The sequence below is a fragment of the Drosophila albomicans genome, chromosome 3 (assembly GCF_009650485.2).
Source record: "Drosophila albomicans strain 15112-1751.03 chromosome 3, ASM965048v2, whole genome shotgun sequence".
Taxonomy (NCBI): domain Eukaryota; kingdom Metazoa; phylum Arthropoda; class Insecta; order Diptera; family Drosophilidae; genus Drosophila; species Drosophila albomicans.
This window is the reverse complement of record NC_047629.2, coordinates 4,263,415-4,284,093: the sequence shown is the minus strand read 5'-3', so window position 1 is coordinate 4,284,093 and position 20,679 is coordinate 4,263,415. Positions and strand designations below refer to the sequence as shown.

Below are 20,679 nucleotides of genomic sequence, written 5' to 3'. Positions count from 1 at the left end.
AGTCTTCTTTTCGTTTTTCTTGCGCACGGTTGTTGTTGTTCTCGAGTCTTGGCACTTTTGCAATAAAACGCGCTCTCGGCGCTTGTAAACTAACAAAAGTTTTTCTGTTCTGCAAAGCGCAGCGTGCTTGGGCTGGTAATTATGCCAAAATAAATACACATAATTATGTGATACGTGCTTAAAAAATTGCAAATTTTGTCAAAATAAAAAGAGCAAGCAAATTGAATAAAGAAGCAGTAACAGCAAGAAGTTATTGAAAGCGAGTTGACATTGAAGTACGAGTTCGCGCGTTTGTGTAGTTGTGTGCGTGTGTGCGAAATTCTTTTGTGTTTATTCTTATTTAAATTCGCTCAAAATAATAATTGCAAAATACGAAGGAGCCCAGCAAAGCAACATCGGCTATATGACGGCGCGTGTTTTTCTGATTTTTATTAGTTGTTGCATCGCGTAAAAAATCAATAAAAAGCTAGTAGTAATTGTTGCTGTCGCCTTTGTGTTGTTGTTTCGTCAGGGGTTTGTCGCCTAACGTTTCCGTCAACACGAAAGAGAGCGCAGCCAACAAAGCTGGTGGCTCATGTTTTATTTGTATTTGTTTCGCCATATCGTGTTATCTATCGTGTTTTGTACACTTCGAGACCAATACTGTTATTGTTGCAGTGCTGTTGCTAATAGTGTGAAAACAGCTCTAAAGCTTTTTGTAATAATCTTTATTTTCACCGCTTATTTGTTTATTTCTTTTATCGTGTCTCTCAAGAAGGAAGCTTTTCAAGCTGCATTTGAAATAACAACAACATCATCACATATAAATACAAACGAGTGAAGGAGAACCAGGTGAGCAATTCATGAAAAGTATACAAATAGAATAACAAAATGGCGCCTGCTAAAATGCCAATTTGTTCCTGAGTGAAGTTGACACAAGTTCAATAATCGAAAGTGTGTGTGTTGTGTTCTCTCTCCAACGCATAGAAACAGATAGGATAGTAGGCATTTTGCACGCTTGCATGCAGGCAATTAATCGAAATTGTATAACGGTTCATTGCACTGTGCAATGTTGTGTTTTTTTCATTCTGTTTTTTTTTAGTTATTGTTGTCTCTTTCGGCAGTATGCTGTGCATTGTTATCTGTCGCTTTGCTACACTTCCTTTCAGCTGCTGTGCATCAACTGTGTGTGTGTGTACCGTTATACGGGTTTATGACTCAAATGACTACGTTTGTTGTTGCCGTTGTCATTTGTTATTGGGGAGGGGGATTGTGTATCACAACTTGTGTGATTATTGTCATCATCATTGTTGTTTTTGTTGTTAATTCGCCTTTTTCGGCACAATCCGCAATTTGTTTGTCTTAAATTTGCCGTAATTAAAAATCAAATTGATTTTTCCGTTCGCAAATACAACAGCCAGAAAATAGACAACAACAAAAAAAGGCAATCAAATTGTCAGTTAGCAACAACAACAATAACAACGATTGCTGCAACAATGAAAAAGCAATTTTCGTATTAAACTGAGAAGCACAAAAAAAAACTCAGTCAAGGCATTTTTTCTATTGTTGTTGTTGTTACCATTCGCTTGCCACACGTTTGTGCCTCGTGTTGGTTAGTTGCTGTGTTGCAACAATAAGCATGGCTAATTTTCGTTTTAACAAAAGTTAAGTACTCGACTCTTTAAGCATTGCTTGTTGTTAGCGAAACGGTTGTTGTTGTTATTATTATTTCACCGTAGCCCAGCAACAACAACATAAATGACAACCACAACGACAACGTCTATACGATCCAACGCAACAACAACGAAACTGTTTATTTTCCTTTTGTGCTCGTTTCTTTTGCGTGGCGCTTAAACATTAACAAACATTTTTACTAGTTAACGTTCAACAACTAAGAAAGTATTGTAATAAATTTTCTTTTTTTTTTACTTGTTAAATTGGTCAATTTGTATTACTTCCAACTTAGATTGGCCAACATTAATAGTAAGCACCCAACATTTAGAAGACAGTTGTTGAACGATCTTGGTCATAAGTTACTTAACATCAGCATTAGAATTGATATTACGTGTAATCTCAAGTCCCAAATTGACGAACTATCAACCTGAAATTTTTTATTTGTCATTTATTATTTATTTATTTTTATAATTTATTTATTTTGTTTAGTATCCTCTATTTAAAAAAAGGGGTATAATGAAATATAAATCTTATATTAAAAAAAAAAGAATTTAAATAGTATACATGTATTTTATATAAATAAATTTAAAAAAGTGGTTAAAAATATTACTTCCCATACCGGGAATCGAACCCGGGCCTTCTGGGTGAAAGCCAGATATCCTAGCCACTAGACCATATGGGATATATCTGACAAGATTTCAATATTTTGCCTAGTCAACCCGAAAGTTTATATAAATAAGTTCCAAAATATCAAATTGTTAGAACATATATCCATCTTTCACCCCGGAAGAACCGAGTTCAATTCCCAATATGGGAAATCTTTTGTTTGTATGAAATTCCATAAATTCGACGAAATCTTGAGAGTACTTAATTAAGTGCCATTTTATTACATACGTGAAGCTTTTTGATTAATGCGCTATAATTCAGACACATTTCCTCAAAGCTTCCCCTTTCATGAACACCGAAAATAAGCTGCACTTACGGTTGACCTGCACTTGAGCCAAAAGCTAACTTGATTGAAGTACCTTTATAATGAGTATCTGCCTCAGCCACTCATAATGCTATGGCTCACTCACATTAAACTGCTTCAGTTGCAAGCACGGTTGCATCTCAATTTCCGACTGGAAAAAAATGAAAGCATAAAACAGCAAATTCATCAAAAGTGTGGCAAGCAGCAGCAGCAAACAGAAAAACGTAGTATTAGTTGCTGCCGAGGTTGTTGTTGTTTTTTATTACCCGCCCACTTTTCACCGCCTCCGACTTTCCAAGCTAAATGCGGGCAGAGAGCAATTGAAACTTTTGTTGACTGTCTTTGGCTATTTGTTGTATGCCATCATCGCATCGTCTTCTTTTTGTCGTGTCTTGTCTTGCCTTGGTCTTCGTCATCAGAGATATATTCAGATATTAGAAGCGCGTGTGAGACGAGACGACATATGAAGCCGAAGTCGAAGCAGAAACACAAGCAAGAAAAAAAAACAAGGAACAGCATACAAATTACCATTTTTATAGTGCTTTTTGTTGCCAGTTTGTGGCGCTGCTGCTTTGACAGCAGTCAAAGAAAGCCAAGCCCAGAGAATCAGAGAATCGACGAGAGTAGCAGTGAAGCAACACAATAAAACAAAAAAGAGACGTTTAGTTTTTCTGTTTCTACTCTTTTTTTTTTTTTTTGTCTTTTTTGTTCGTTATTTTCTTAAACATCAAATGTAAACGCCAACGCCAAGGCATGGCAACGTTTGTGTTTATTGTTAAACCAGTTGAGTTGAGTTTTTCAGCAAGAACAAAAAGCAACAGCTGCTTGCTGCCTGCTGCCATCACCCTCGCTCTCTTCTATCTTTACTCGTAAGCTGCCAACCGAGTGCTGCCATCACCCTCGCTCTCTTCTAGCTTAAAGCTACGTTAACTGCATATTAAAGCTTTTGACGCTTGTTGCGTCGCCGCTGCTGCTGTTAAACCATCTTTATTGTTATCGAAAGCTTTGTTTGTTCGCTTCTACTGCGTTGCCGCAAATCGGGATCCAATCAATTTGATGTGCCATGGACGCAGGCGCTTAATTTCCTACAATATTTGCGGCAATTTACAATGTATATGGAAAAATCTTTCTTTTGGCGATTGTTTTTTCTTTTGCAAGTTTATGATTATATTTTTTTTTTGGCGCTGTTCAACGCCGTCCCGTCCGTTGTGACTACTGAAGCCTGTGACCGGAGGTGAAATCTCAGTTTTGATATTTCGGCCAGCCCATGGCAACTGGAAATAACAACAACAACTACGACGTCAAACTGTCTAAAACTGGCGATAAATGTGCGCAGATACTTTGGAGGTAGTTTGGCCGCGTTTGCAATTCGCATTCGCCGCTTTAAATGGACAACTGAGAGTGGGTCACACAGTCGACACACTGTTCAGCCAGCTGCTGGCGGCAACCAGAGAGACCAACGTAGCGATTATAGGGATGCGAATGGATACCCACAGACACACAAAGCCAGATTCAGATTCAGAGTGGAAAGAGACTCGCGAGTCGCGACTCCCAGACCGGTTGGCGCGATCGGCACGTTCATTCATTCGCCTTCAACATTTGCCGTCGCGATTCTTTCCTCAAAGCGTAAATATTTCAATTTATTTATTGGTCATGCGTCTTCTCGATACCACTTTCTACCCGGCGACGCTTCGCAGTCGATGGCGTCTGGCAGATGTATCTACATGTGTCGTGTCTTGACCATACCCAGAACCACAATCCGTGCACGAGTTTGAGCTGAAGCCCAAGTCCGAGTTCGAACCCAAACCCGAACCCGGTTTTAACGCACGCAACGCCAATATAAAATCTGTGTCAACGGCCTTTGGCTTTGAGAGGGGCCCTTTTCTTAAAGTTTCGCCCACCTGGGGCACTGCAGACAGTGGGCGTGGCATTGTTGCCGTCTTCATGCGCGCATTTTCGTGTGCATATGAAAATGAAATGCAGCGAGTGAAAACGTTTTGCACTCTGCAAACAAAAGGCCAAAGAGGTGTGTACGACAATTCCAACTGCAAGCCATGCATGACCGACGTCTATTGTGCCACCTCCCAAAGTTGAGGGGGTAGCGGATGAGGTTGATGTCTGATTGCCGTGCCAAATGGTTAAAGAGAAAACTACCAATACCCAATTCTACCGTAGAAAATTTTAAACGTAAAAATTAGTGCAGTCACTAATTTCAGAGCCCATTTACAAATATATCTACGAAATACAGTGAAATCTCTATTGACCGGACACGCATGGTCGCATAATTTTTGTCGACCAACAGAAGTCCGCTAAATAGGGTTCGCACATGATTCTTAAGAGTATTTTGAAACTAAGTCTAAATTTGTCATTCATGGTATTAGAATATTATTATACTGGTAATTGCTTGGAGTTTTTATATTTATTTTCTAACATATGACTCTTCAGCTGTCTATTCTACATTCAGTTAACTTTTGAAAAACACCGCCACAAGTGTCCGCTGTATTTATAAAATGGAACCCATACAGTGTGCGCCTGAAGAAGCTTCCTCTGGAAGTTTCACTGTATTCAATTAAAATTTAGCAAAAATTTATTTAGATCTAATTTCTTTTTATTTCACACGAGTAAATTATCAGCGATTAAATTGAACATAAAATCGCAATGATTGGTTAAAAAATAAAAAAATAAGCTCTTTTGATTATATTCCATTTAATTTCTACAGATCATAAGCATATCTATTTTGAATTGGAATTTAAATATAAATATTTTATATAAAAAATAAAAAAAGTGGATAAAAATATTACTTCCCATACCGGGAATCGAACCCGGGCCTTCTGGGTGAAAGCCAGATATCCTAGCCACTAGACCATATGGGACTCCGAAATCTGCTCGGAAAATTTCAAACTAGATGAATTTACCGTAAAAATAGGAAATAGTCTTTATTAAGAGGATGCTTATGCTTTCCATATGGAAAGCCGTATCGGTAACAGAAACATTTGAATGCATTTGAAAGTTAGTTTGAAGTGCAAAGCTTTGTAAATATCTTGATTGGCAGCATTGTTTGTTGATTTGGATTTTGTTTTTATATTGTATACCTTTGTATTTTCAGAGTAGTTTTCTTTTACCTATTGATGATTACTTGAGGTTATCCCCTCGACTGGCCCGCCTACCCTTCGTCTTTCATTAATTACCAAAACGAGTATTCGAGCATTGAGCACCGGTCGGTTGAGGTTTGGTTTCTTCGTTTTTTGTAAGCTGTCAGCTCGTGTAAGATAAATTGAATGAATCTCCTCTGGCTGCACTTGAAGCGCACATAAAAATTGTTGCCTGTCAGCGTTATCATTCCTCTGCCCCTTTCCACAGAAAGTCGTCAAGATTTGTAACTACCGTTGCAACTGTATTTACTCAGTGAAAATCTTGTAAAAATTCATTTAATTTACTAACTTTGAATGACGAATCAATCATTGCGTATGCTTAGCTTCGGCTATTTAAATTAACCGGTTCGGTATATCTCCCATACCAACTGGCGCTCACACCTGCCAGATTGCTTAATGAGCAGTGGGGCACTTGTCTTGTCTGCCCGCAGAATAGAGTACGAAAAAAGCAAGTCTAATGTAAAACCCACTTTCGTGACTGGGCAGTCCAGCCTTTCAGTCGAACCATCGTGTGTCTGCCTCTCAAGTCCATCGTCATATGATAGGGTTTATGTTTTCTCCACGGGAATTGTGAGAAAGTCTGTAAACTGACAGGCAGATATGTGGCGCTTACACGTGTCTCAACTTATTACAAATGTATTTCATTAATGAGGCACAAGCAGCTTATGCCTAATATTATTGGTTATTTAATTAAGCAGATGATTTGTGTAAATAATACATTGATGTCATATATTTTTTACTGTAGATTGAAGAAAATTTTCTGGACGACAATCTGATAGTGAACGATATGAAAGAGTAAATGAATCGAAGTGCACTCGAACGTACTCCAATTAGTCACGAAATAAAAAAGCGAGTTGTGTGTGGTATATTCTTGGTATGATGTCATTTAATTTGCTGATGAAAGAATTGAGATTGGAATTGCCTAATCACAAGACTTGTATATAAATACTCGTTATAATAGCTGCCCAGCATTGCTACTTGAATGCTTTTGAAGCTCTACTTAAGAATATACATATTCATTATTCGCTATCATAATCAGATATCAAAGGTCTCCAGATGTAATACTCGCTTCATTTAACTTCTCACTTCAATGTGTAATTAAATAATGAAACCTTAAAAAATGTAAATTGGAGAGAAGAGAACATTTTGCACTTAAATGGATAGCTATGAATATAATTTGATATACGCGGAGTAAACCTGAAAGCGAAGGTCTTTAATATATATTACTCTTCTAATATATCATATATATACATATATTAATATTCGTCTTCAATTTATAATTACTCTTCTAATATTAATCGTCTAATTATAAATTGTAGACGAAACACGTAGAGCAGCTTAATCAGATTCTCACCACCACAATGTCTAATAATAATAATAATTTCTAGCATTGTTCCTTGTTTTGCTATTAATACTACTTGCGCAAAAATTAACTTTAATACTTTTTGTGGTTTCATTTCAATTTGCAAAACATTTTTTTGGTGGTCGGGTCGACTTTGTTGTTTGCATGTTTGCCAAATCTTTTATCATTGTGTCATGTCCAATGTCGCGAACGCGCACACAAAAGAGTTAAATACATGTACATATATTCATTGAGGAAGAGAGAAAAAGAGACAGACACACAGACAGAGAGGAAGGGTAAATGAAGTTGCTGCCTTGTTCAAGGTGAGGCGCGTGTTTCGCTGAGACGACTGGAAATGGAACAAAAACGACGCGACGCGAGTCGTCGTTTGCAATTAGCTAAAACACTTTCAATATCTTTGACTTGTCGCATGTTAGTTTGTTGACCAGCACTGTAAACTCGGCTTGCAGTCAAGTTGATCATTAGATTATAATTACCTTTTGCGACATGCAATTACTTTTCAATTATAAATTTATTACCCATCATCAACGAACTTTGTTTTTGTGATGCTTTATGACTAGTGCATTCAATTACATTAATTGCTTTGAAAATTGAGTTCGTTTTCTTGTCTTGCGGCTGGCAAACAGATAAACTTGTTCAACACTGAAAATCATAGTGAACGCTATGCTCAACTGCGACTGCTCCGTTCCGACTCAACTTTCATTTTGTTTATGGTCTTCATTTAAACTATTTATAATAATTACCACAACAAACATAAACCTACAACAAAAACCCCGAGAAAACCAACAAACAAGCAGCAAATGATGCGCCAGCTATAAAAAAAAAAAAACAGCTCGTTCTTGTTACTTTTTCTGTTGTTGTTGGTGTTGCTGACAGCGCGTGAGCGGGCAAAAAGATTTGACTCAGAGTCAGAGGAGACGTAACACTGGCACCCAACTTGAACTGACCAAGCGAACCAACAACAACAAAAACAAAAGAGTCGTCGCAGCGTCTGCTGCCATGAGGCGATGATGATGATCATCAACTGAGTGAGCAAGTAGCCGAGTCAACGCCTGCTAGTTGACCTCAAAAGTAACTTGTACTCGAGATTGGGTGTAGATTGCGACTACTTGAAAGCATTTATTCGTTGCACTAGTCGGAAAGTTGGTGAAAAGCCTGATGGAACGATCAGAGGTTAGCGTTGATGTACTTTATAAACTGGAAAAGCTTCTAATGCATGACCTAATTTTTTAAAAGTAATGAAATAAAATTCTTTAAAAATGGGGAAGTCGTATTGATTTCTAAAATAAATTTGTATATTCTGAATTTCCATCCAGTTTATTATGTATGATTGATTTTCGAAAGAAAAATAATATAAAAAAATATTCATTCACAAAGCCTATCTCATTTTATTGTAATCAAACAATTGTAAAAAACAAAAGGCACCCGTAGAATATTAAAATAAACTTAAAAGACTACGATGATTTATGTGATGGTCTTAAGTTTAGGTTGTACTATCTCACGGCTATTATTCGAGAAGCTCTTCTTATTTTGTTTGCTGTGGTTTTCCGCTACACTTGTTGGTTGAACCCAACCAGCATATCAGATTTCAAAGCTTGAGCCCTCAGCTTTAACTCCCCCTTCTCAGCGTAAGTTCCATTTGATTCTGTTAACGTCTTTTTCTGCGCTTTGTTTATGACCCGATGTGGTTAGTAGTGTTTTATCTAATTGGGAAATTATGTTACTGCCAACGTTTAGATAAAGAGATGATACTTAACCAGTACGTGCCCCAAGTTGTGCAACACGATTTAGACCAACTGTTGGATTCGCGCTTGGTAGCAACTTTCGCCTCTAAAAATGTTTTAACTGCCTACAATTTATGTACTTACATACAGACGACTATATGTGCTTTATAGTCCACGCTTGTAATTCGATTGTCCGACGAGAGGTATGCGATCATTTTTTTGTTCATTTTTTGTTTCAGCTTTAATCACATGTTTCCGTTTCGTTGGCCAAAGTCTTTGGGTTGATGCAGTTTTGCGGTTTTTTGCTTAGTTTGCGCTTTAATAACTTCCTTGTCAATGCAACAAACAGAACCTGAACATGTGAGCATACATAACTTTCTACATACCCTGTAAATGTTTGTTAAATCCTTAACAACATCACTAGATATAATATCAAATATTAAAGAAAGTGAGGCTTATTTTCATGATGCCAGCTAATATACTCATTCACCTAGTTTTACAGAGTATTTGAAACAAAACAGAGAATGCAAGATAGGTTTATCTAGTGCAGCAGCAGCAGCAACAAAGAGTGCAACAGCGCTTGACTTTTCCAAAAGCTCATTGTCCATGCTCAGCCTGCGGCTGGATCAGACTTGATCTAGATGTGGAAGTGGATACCGCCAACGTTTGGACTTGGCTTGACTTACGCTCTGTGTGTCAGCACAGTAGTCGTCGTTGGATGGCGTTTATATCACGATCTGGAACGTCATCGTCTGCCGGATTTATGGAGCTACATACAAGGAAGCTAGCACAAGGTGAGGGGCGATGTTACAATCGCTTCGAGCCGAGTGATCTGCCGCAAAAAAAAAAAAAAAAAAAACATTAGATACATTGGCTCCAAGAAGTAGAAGGAAGCTTGTTAGAGTTGCCGGGTTGATTTCACAAATCAGAAACGCAATTATAAATGTCTTCATTGAGATCATCATCCGCCTGACTGACTGACTGACTGTCCGCCATTCTGTACATATGTATGCTTGCTTGATCTCTAGCTACAGGTTTTATATGATCGCATTGCTGCGATTAATGGTGGGTAGTTTTTATGTGACCGCCGTCAGTCCGTAACAAAGCTGACTTTACCTTATTTAGTTCTTTACCGTATTTTAGTATTTATGGGCGCATGACTCTCCAGTCACACAGCCACAGCATCGACATCGTCATCATTACACCCGCACAAGTGTTTGCTATTCGACTCGTCTCTTACAATCCGGGAGCTTTCTTTTGCCAACCTTGATTAGATTAGATCAGAATCGCATCATGAGATGCGAGAAAGAAGTGTTTGAACTTCGACCTCTCGGCAATCTTTTATCAAGCTAATTTATCATTTATCATACAGATCAAGATAAACTTGAAATGCCATTTCTTGGAAGCTGACCATTTATTTAAGCTCGAATTTTATAAAACTCATTTGAACATTGTTTTATTTTTTTTTTTGGTTTTCTTAAATATTTTGTTGTTGAGAATAAATTAAAAATAGTATATAACAGTATTTTAGCAATATTATGCACAATGGATGCATATCACAGCCTAATGACATACATACAAATTGTAATCTATTGAGAAAATCTAACAAAACTATGCCCTTAATCAGGGCGTGTTATTTTAATGGTATTAGTGGAGCTCGGTCGATTCCCATGTATTTCTGCTGACAAGCTAGTAAACCACATAACCACAGCCCAACCTAAAGAACATATGGAAAAAAACACAAGTGCAGACGGGTGTGCTCGGCTGTAAGATACTAGATAAACACGTTTAGGGAATTCAATAAACAAAAATTATGAAATAGTGCACAAAAAATTGGTAAATTTATATAGTGCTCCGATAAAAATACCTTTATCGCCTACCATGGGTTTCAGTTATACCCTTCTGCCTTCGGGGTATCGGGTATACAAACACATAAAGCCTACAAAAATTACATAGACAATTTCGAAATTTACATTGAATTGATTTAATTTATGCGCTGGAACTGAACGCTCCAGCAAATTGATTAGAAGCCGCCCCCCGCAAGCGAACAAAAGGAAGAATGAGATAGAAAGAGCCAGAGAGAGATAGAGAAGCATAAACATAATAAAGGGCCCCCAAGCGATAGGAGCGCCCAGTGCTATTACAAAAGTTTCAAATGGTTTTCAAGCAGTTCCATATCGAACGAATTGCCAGCTGCTTACACTCAATGCACTGATGAATCAGTAGTTGTTGTAAGCTTTACACCAAAAAAAACACAAAAAGAAAATGGAAATGAAAATGAAAAGCTGCTGGGTCGTTTGTCTTTGTTATTATTGTGATCGAGGCATATCTTAAAAATAGATACATTCCCACGCCCACGTGTCTATTTCTAGGTCTCGATTGTTGTTACTCACATACTCAAAGTTACTTTTGTTGTTGCTCTTGTTGTTGTTGCTGTGCTCTGCATCTGTAGGTTGTTATTATATTATTATGGTTTCGTGGCATTGCATTGTGTGTGTTTTCTCGTTTGTTTTGTTTTGTCTCAGCTCCCAGATTGTGCAATTTGGCGCGTTTCCACCTTTCGCTTTCCACTTGGTTTGTTCTCTTCTCACCACGCCCGCTTCCCCAACACACTTTCCATTGCAATTTGCCTTTTGCATCGTGTCATTAATTTGTGGTATTTTGGCTGTACTCTCTTTCTTTTGTAATTGTTGCCACTTACCGCTGTTCCAATTCCACGCATTCACCTCAACCTCACCGATTTCAATTGGCAGCGTTGCCGGTAAGTGTGATTGTGCCGTTTGATTTCTCATTTCTTCCGCAATATCTCTAGACGTTTAACGTTTCTCTCTTGCCAATTTGTTAACATATCCTACAAATTATTTTGTCGGTTCTGGGTATACTAATTTACTAATTTGTCAGGCTGCTTTTATTAAATTCAATTCTCTTTTTTACGATCCCACATTATTCATTACATCCTCTTCGATTTAAATCACTTATTATTATCATTTACTGGGTATCTATAGCAAGATAACTTGTTTTATATGTTTATATATGTATGTACACACATGTTTATATACGAATGTATATTCTTTTTATAAATTTTAATTTTTCCGCAAACTTAAAAATAAACGCAAACACACAGACGAACACAAATGTACATAGGCAAATATACTAATATATATGTATATAAAGTGTAAAATTTATAAACTGAAGATTTTTGCACGAATTTCTTACTCGGCAAAAATCATCACCACCTGCTGGTTAAACTGCACATTGGGTTGGAATATAGTTTTTAATATGCAGACATAAAACTTTCATTTTAACAAGGCAGGTCGTGACTAGAAAAGCTTATCGAACTGGAGAATCAGTTCTGGAATTCGACACCAGACAGCTGTTCCTCACTCGAATGGGAGAAAATTGAGTTAACACTCTTTTTATTAATTTAATTAATTGATCAATTCTTTCATTAGTGGATTCGCAACACTGTGCGGCGTTAGCGATTCACCCGCTGCTTGGCCGGCAGTCTGCCGCTCTTCTCTTCTCAATCTCTCACACACCTCGCCGAGGTGCTTAGTGTGAGGGCTAAAATTAAATATTCAAATTTGTTATGTTAACATTTTGTTGCTGCGCTCTGCCGCCTCAAAGATACAGCATATAAACTCTGACTATAAAATTTATATATATTTGAAATGCAAATTTATAATCAATATTTGTTAGTAGATATACATTTATTTATTCGCATTATGTGTTAGTATTGCTTGCCAAAAAGAGCTAGTAGGTATTAAAGCTAATAGCAAATTTCCGCTGAATGAATGAATCACAATGATATCTTCTTAGAAAGGGGGTAAACCAGGCAAAATAAAAATAAAAACAAAAAATAACCAACATTCACTTTAACTGAGTGATCTGCGCGTCATCGAGCTTTTGATTGTGTCAAGCGCTCTCTACTATGTTGATAAGGTAAAGCACACACATTCCGAATGATGGAATGATAAAAACGAAAACGAAACAAAGCGCTGCAAGTATTGCAAAAATTCACGTATGTAATTACTTCCGGTTCACTGCAGCTACGCATAAAAAATTGCAACAACAATAGGTGTATGCATATTGAACGAATGCGGCGCCGGCGTCGATATTACTGACACACACACGCATAGATAGGCACTCTTACTCACTCTCTCTCTATCTTCCCCCACTCAGTTAGTCAGATATGGCAACGCTGTGAGTGGCGTCTTTGTCAGCTGCTTTGAACTACTAAGAGATCTGTGCGCTCAGTCCTAAATGATTCATTGCCGCGTTCGTGCGCGTTTCTAGCAGAGCTTTGATTTATTGTTGTTGCTGCTGCTGCTATATTTGTTAATAATGTTTGTGCAACCAACAATAATAATAATAACAACTGCATCGATACCTACGACAACTACGACAAATAAATCGACGATTGCAGCAAGAGTTTTCGCTGGCTAATGTAAAGTGTGAGTGAGTCGTTGTTGTTGTTGTTTACTTCTCTCCGTTGCTGCTTTTGCTTGCGTGACTTTTCTTAAGCGCCCCCCGTACATGTATGTGTGTGTGAGTTTGAGTATGTGAGTACAAATGCGCAACGTTTTCTTATCGCGCGTTTTGCTTTGCGTCGGCCTATCAGTTTTCATTTTGCCATTGCATGTGTGTTTGTGTCTGTTGCATTTGCACAAGAAGTGGGTTATGGCAAAATGAGGAGCAACAACAATTACAGCTAGACGAGGAAAATCAATCAGAAAAGTGGCTCAGCACGCAGAGCGTGTAATTAACACGCAACCAACTGTTGCCCAATGCTCCCTCTTGCTCTGCCTCTTCTGCTGCAGCCGCGAAGATTTTGTTGATTCGCGATCAATTGTTGCACTTCAGCTCAGCTAGAGCAGCTGATTGTGTCGTGTCATGTTTGTTTATCAACGCAGCAACGTCCCCACAATTACACTTTAATTGAGTGCGTATGAGCGAGTAACAGGCAACAACAACAGCGTTTATAAACAAACATGTTGCAACAACAAACCGCGAAATGGGAAAGTGTGAAAATCTTCTCAACAGTCTGGTAGTGCGTGCACACGGTATTTGTGTCTATCGAACGATGCCGATGCCGATGCTGAAGCTGATGCCGTTGCCAATGGTGATGTAATTTGCATATCTAACAACAACTGGCAAAAGCAGCAGCAACTCTGCAAGCCACACAACCACAAAGCAACCACATGGGCAGCAACAACCATCAACTACACATACATAATTTTTGGAGCGGTTTCAGGTTTGATGCCCACCATTGCGTAGGCAGCGCAAGCGCACTGAATCTTGTTGTTGAAATACCCTGGATATTGAACTTACAGACAAGAAGTCTCGACTCCATTACTGCATTCACACTGTCAACTCATCTTTAACGTTTTCAAATTTTATAGACAATCCTAGAACTGTAAAACTCTTACATCGTACAAATTTTACCAAATTTCTTCAAATCAATTAAAAATAAAATCGGAAGAAGAAGATAATATATATTCTGAAGTTTTTCTTCCTCTTATTGTTGACCTTTTGACAAGTCTAAATTAGGTATCAAATAAAGACAACTTTAACACGAATAAGACAAATCTTATAAAGCTTCATTAGATTAATCCGATTGGAAAAGTATTCTATTTTCGGGCAACAACATTTTAATTTTATTTCAAGAAACTTTTTTCTTTTGGAATGTTATTTATCTCACTTTAATATAAATGTTAAACCTATTGACATTATCTAAGAAAGTGAAAGAGAATGGAAAAAATATTACAAATTGAAAATAATAAATAAGAATGCTAAATTACGGATGTTGCCAAATTTTGAAAGAATAATCGTATTGGATAAGTTAAAGTCATAAAGACAGCAAATTGAGATAACTTTCAACAAAGTTGTTGCTTTTAAAATGTTCTCTTATTTCATATAAATGTTCAAGTTGTAGACGTTAGATGTTTAAATGTCATTTAATGCGATGTAAACTGTAAGTTTTTCTGATTGTTACTTCTCCATATCATAATGCAGCAAGCAGCTTGTGTTGCAGGGTATTTTCCATTTACTTCACCTGGCAACCATTCCTCTTGCCTGGCCTGCCGGCTATTGGAGAAGGCAAACAAACAATAAACAAGCGAATGCCTTAAATGCCAGCACCACGCCCACTCAACGGGTGGTTGGCATACAGAATTAAAGCAAGTGTCAATCCGATGAGATAGTCAGTCAGTCAGTCGACAGATTTGCTGCGATTTGAGTCAGCAGCTGTGAAATCCAAGTCATCAACCAGCAGCGGGTCTCTGCTCCATCTTCCCCCACCCCTATTACCCTCTCACTCTCCCTCTTGCTCTCGCTCTCCATTCGTTCGCTGACGTGCGACCGGCGAGACGAGTCAAGACAAGACAAGACGAGTGTGTCATACAGATAGTCTGGTCAGGCCAACCAAAAGCAAGTCGGTCGACAACGTTGACGCTCTCGTATTCATCGTCGTCGTCATTTGCTGCTTTTAGACAATGCTACAAGTTCCTACACCTACGACCTAGAATATGCCGAATATGTCAACAGGTATATAGACACTACACACATACACGTATTTACGTGTACTCTATATGTATAATCAATTTCTAAATGCCTCTATTCAACTAGCGTATGTGTTTGGTGAAAATTGATTATTCAACATAATCGCGTTGACATTTCCATTTCATTTCTAACAATGGTATTTAACAAAAAATAAAAAGAAAAAAAGTCATTAGAGTTTTTTGTTTAGTCTTTGTTGTAAACTTTGAGCTAGCGTCCTTTGTTTTGAGTTTCTTGTTCTCAATGCCCTGAGCCATTGTCATAATTTAAAAGTTGAGGACAAAGTTCAAACAGCTGCATTGAGTGAGACAGTGATTGTCCTTCTCTGTCACTCTTATCCCAGCATGCGCAGTGCGTTGCTCTCTCCCTGATATGGGCCAAGTTAGCGAAGCTGGCCAAGTTGGTTCCATGGTGTAATGGTTAGCACTCTGGACTCTGAATCCAGCGATCCGAGTTCAAATCTCGGTGGAACCTGGCACTCAATTTTTATTATTTCTGATTTCTGCTTGCAACATTTTTTATTATCTAAAAACAGTGCAATCCAACATTGAGTGATTGATTGAGTGACTCAATGTTTACGTGCCTCAGATAAAAAACACAAAATAACTTTAAAAACTGTGCATTTGTGACAGACACTGTTGAAAGGACACTATTGGGAGGATGAGATTCACAGGAAAACTAGTAATAATTCATAGAAGTTTGAATCTAATCTTTCCCAAAAGAAGAATATACATATATATTAAACTGTATATTCATTTTTAGATCAAAGTTCTGCCCAGATAAATATAGCATTATTTAACCATTTTCGCCTGCTGATAAACTTGACTATCGAATGCGATTAGCAGAATTTTAAACACACATTTTTCCATACATGCTTCAAGTGTACATATATTTTGATTTATATTTTTATCTTTCTCTTTTGTGACGTATATATGGCTTAAGTTAAATAGTTTGCTATCGTAAATGCGTGAAATTTATTACATTTTATAATATGTACGAAGAGCAACACACACGCTTCATATAAATTAGATAAAAATAAATAAAAGACTCTGTAGGTGACTGTGCTCGGTTTTGCGATACCTGATAATATTTTATTAATGTCGAATCAGTGCAGCTGCACCTGATTGAATAACTTTAATTTGTATTACAAACTTGATATAGTTTTCATTTAGCGAACATAAATATATATCCGCTAAATAAACGAAAAATAAATAAATAATAATAATAAATGAACGAAAGAACTCAGCAAAGCAACCCACGCTGTTCAACACTGACACAACGTAACGAAAAAAAAAACTTAACGAAACGGTCAGTCACACTTGTGCGTATGTGTGTTAAGCTTAAGTGCCGCAATAAAGTTTGTCACTCAGCCACGGGGCTAATTTGTAGAGCACTTTCGTTGGCAACACAGAAACAATTGACACAGATTAGCTTACAGCAACGACAATAACAACAACAACAACTTTAACAGCAAGTCGGATAAATGAATTGGCGTTGTAATTTTATTTGATAGAAAAAATAAAACTAAAAGAGAATTGTGTCAAGGAGTCTGCATGAAATCAAATTAAATGAAATTAGCGACTATTTTGCACGAAAATGTGTGTGAGAGAAACAATGGGACTAGAGATGGGCGCCAATAGCGCAATTGCTGCGAGTAGCGTGAAGCCAAAGCTAACAACAAACAAACATACCTTCATAACATGTTTACATGCGCGTGAATGAGACAGAGAGACAGACAGTCACTGTCGCTGCTTCCAGCGCGGTTGCTGAACGCCCTACACATGCGCATTTTGCTGCCACTGTCCTCACCCCGAAAGCTCGCGTGTGTCTCTCAAAGTGTGTGTGTGTGTGAGACTATGTGGGCGACGCGCATTATGAGAATGAGGTTTTCGTACGACATTGAACTCGAAATGTGGGGCTGAAGAACGGCGAAACAAACGAAGCAAGCAAAAAAAAAACAAAAAAAAAACTGAAGCAACAAAACAAAAAATCGTGCTGCCTTTTCTTGCACATACTTGTATAATATGAAAACTGAGCACGAGCACGAGTACTTTGTTATTTTGTTTATGCTGTTGCTTGCCCTGTTAGTAGGCATTGTGTTGCTATTCAAAATAATAATTAGGAAGAAACCCGAAAAAGTAATAACATTTATTTTTTTTGTTTTGCTAAATGCTGCTTCTTTAACGGTATTTTGATCCCGACTCTCTTTTTTTGGTAGTTTCGAACTAATTTATGTATTACTCTTATTGGTTTTGTCTATTGCAGTTGTGCTTGAGAAGTTTGTGGAACGAGAAGCGATTTTAGAAAAGCAGTCCATTGAATCAAAGGAAGCCGAAGCAACAAAGTGTTCCTAGGTTATAACACAATCCACACGCACGCACACACACATACAATCCACAAGCCACATAACAAAATGGTGGACTACTACAAAGTATTGGATGTGGCTCGCACTGCCACAGACAGTGAAGTGAAGAAAGCGTAAGTAAAAAGTAGAGTCACAAGGCTGAAGCCTGAAATGAAATGAATTTTTCCTATCACACAGGTATCGAAAGTTGGCTCTTAAATGGCATCCTGACAAGAATCCCGATAACCTCGAGGAGGCCAACAAACGTTTTCGAGAATTATCAGAAGCCTATGAAGTGCTATCCGATGGTAAGTGTGAACTTTCAAGGGAGTAATGGGAATTTGAATGGGGAAAAAAGCAAGAACAATGTGTTTTTTATTGCTGTTGCGTATATTTGATGCATATAGTATGTATATATGGATATGTATGTGTATGTAGCTCGTAAGCGAAGGATCTACGATGCCAGATCCACGCTGCACAAATCATCGGCAAGCAGCAGCGCCAACGCCAGTTCCTCAAGTGGTTACTATTCGCGTTATCGCAGCAGCGGCGGATCAGCTTCGTCGGCGGGTCGTGACTATGACTATGACTATCATTATCCCAGCTATGGCTCGAGTTCTGGCGCAAAGCGAGGGAATCGCTATCAGGCGTTTACCTTCCGCAACTTATTCGAGGGCACGCCGTTTCACAAACTTTTTGGTAAAGGAGACTTGACACCTTTTTTAAGGTTATGCCGTTTTTTTGTTTGTTTGTTTTTTGTACTGGTTTGATTTTGTTTATTGACTGACAATAACCTTGATGCGCACGACATTGTATTTTTGCATAAGTGGCGAATTAATGCTACCACCCGCAGCCCACAATAAATACCACTCTTCATTTCTTCATCATCATCAACATCAGCAGCAGCTGAAGCAGCAGCAAATTGTTTAGGCCTCGTCTAATACGCAGCTAGAAAGTTTTCTACTAAAACCCAATTCCAACAACATGTATTTGCTTTTATCGCCAATAAACTAAACATAACTATCGAAATTTTGCAGAGAAGAAACGCCGCATTTACGATGAGTACGGAAAGGATGGCCTAGGAGATCGGGCACAAAGCCGCTCACATGCCCGTCATCATTACACACACGACTTTGATGACTTCGACATCATGGGCGGTTTTCCATTTGTGTTCCGACCCCCTGAAGAAGTTTTCCGTGAATTCTTTGGCGGTAATGCGCCCTTCGCCGACTTTTTCAGAGGTGAGTAAGAAATCAGTATCATCACACTTTCAAACTACAAATACATTATTGTGTCCACAATTACAGATGCCAATGGCTATTCACAGTCGAATGGCGCCACAAGCAGCAGTCGACGTCATGGCGGCCACACTACTCATAATATTGGCGGCAACATTGGCGGCTCAGCTCGACATCATCATCACCATCAGCACAAATTGGCGAGCCCGTTTGGGGCGCCCATGCTCAATTATTCGATGATGGATTTTTTCATGCCCACCGGCGGTTTCACTTCCTTCACCGCCAGCAACAGCGTCGCTGGTGGACACCACAGCAATGGCGCTGTTAAACGCACGTCCACCTCAACGGTGTTTGTCAATGGCAAGAAATTGATGACCAAACGGTGAGATTGATACATTTACTCAATTACACTTTACGTATACTTAATTCACATTTTTGTTTTGATATTTTTTTTGTATTACAGTGTCGTCGAAAATGGCAAGGAAACTGTCTTTTCATATGAAAATGATGTCCTTAAATCAAAGACTGTGAATGGAGTGTCCCAAAAGCTCTCTTCAATAGCGAATTAATTATACAATAACATTAACAAACAAACCATGGGAAACAACACAAGGAAATTAAACAGAATCCAATGCATCGACGGCGGATGCGGCGATGGATGTAACATCAAACCACAACAATAACAAAGAAGTCATAAATTTAAATCAAACATTTAATGAAACGGTTAACTTCAAGAACCTGATGAATAACTAAGATCATGCTTTCTTAATGCTTCGATAATATGTTTAAACAAATTATTCTACATTAGAATTTAGTTATTTTTAATGGAATTGTTTTGAATGAAATGAACAGGAGAAGCAACAGCAACAACAACAACAGACAGCAGCAGCAAGCAACAAGATCGACAACAACTAAAGAATGCCAAGCTAGGACAACAACAAGATTACCATCAACATCAGAAATAGCGACATGAATGGCAGTTATTTAAATTACTTGTGAAAGGCCAATTGTTTGAGTGCGATTTGATTCGAAATTCTGAACACTTACAATTCAAATTGTTGTCAAAAGTTTCGAACAAAATGCCTGAAAATGAATGGCCGAGAACAAAAAGCAACAAAGAAATAAATCGCTAAAAAGAAAAACCAACTGGAATGCTAAAAACGCTTAAGCAATTTAGTTGATAAGTTTTAGGGAGGGATGCTAGTGTGTGGGCGTGGCTGTTCAATCCAATGTGTAACTGTTTAATGTATGTATGTAGTTATCTACCATTAGTCAATTAAGTTGCCACAATACTAAAAGAACCAACAACAACAATACAAATGCGACAATGAAATTGGCAGATTTAAAACTTTTAAAAAAATCGAAAATGCTAAATCTTTTGAGTTGCTCTTTTTGTACATTATAAAAATGCATAAATTAAAAGATACATAATTATATAGTTACAATATTAAATGAATGAAAGAGAAACAAACATTTCTGACATTGAATGTTTATATTTAAAAATAATTTAAACTTTACTTTCTTAGTCTGTAGTCGTTTTTTAAATGCTTAAGCTTAAGATATTTCTCACATAACCTAAACATAAAACAAATGATGAATATATTGTATTAAACAGAATGAGAGACACAAAAAAAAACTAATCATAATCGCCCACAATATAATACTGTGTTTTTAGTA

At 37.8% G+C, this 20,679-nt stretch overlaps 1 protein-coding gene and 3 non-coding genes across 8 annotated transcripts; 2 read left to right on the top strand and 2 right to left on the bottom strand.

Moving 5' to 3' along the window:
• Positions 1-20,670, top strand: LOC117570163 (dnaJ homolog subfamily B member 6). 5 transcript variants are annotated; one of them, XM_052004909.1, is made up of 8 exons: positions 1-135; positions 755-831; positions 17,686-17,898; positions 17,963-18,072; positions 18,203-18,463; positions 18,802-19,005; positions 19,072-19,384; positions 19,466-20,670. In XM_052004909.1, the coding sequence occupies exons 3-8, from the start codon at positions 17,834-17,836 to the stop codon at positions 19,569-19,571; spliced, it is 1,059 nt and encodes a 352-aa protein (XP_051860869.1). In that variant the 5' UTR covers positions 1-135; positions 755-831; positions 17,686-17,833; the 3' UTR covers positions 19,572-20,670. The 5 variants fall into 5 exon arrangements, with proteins under 5 accessions (XP_051860869.1, XP_034107523.1, XP_051860871.1 ...); XM_034251632.2 differs by lacking the exon at positions 18,203-18,463 and having other exon boundaries at positions 6-135; XM_052004911.1 differs by lacking the exons at positions 1-135; positions 755-831 and adding an exon at positions 13,164-13,316.
• Positions 2,264-2,335, bottom strand: Trnae-uuc (transfer RNA glutamic acid (anticodon UUC)). Its single transcript has one exon. It is a non-coding gene; the product is annotated as a tRNA-Glu (tRNA).
• Trnae-uuc (transfer RNA glutamic acid (anticodon UUC)) lies at positions 5,425-5,496 on the bottom strand. The gene has a single exon. It is a non-coding gene; the product is annotated as a tRNA-Glu (tRNA).
• On the top strand, positions 15,823-15,894 carry Trnaq-cug (transfer RNA glutamine (anticodon CUG)). The gene has a single exon. It is a non-coding gene; the product is annotated as a tRNA-Gln (tRNA).
• Positions 20,671-20,679: the final 9 nt, after the last annotated feature.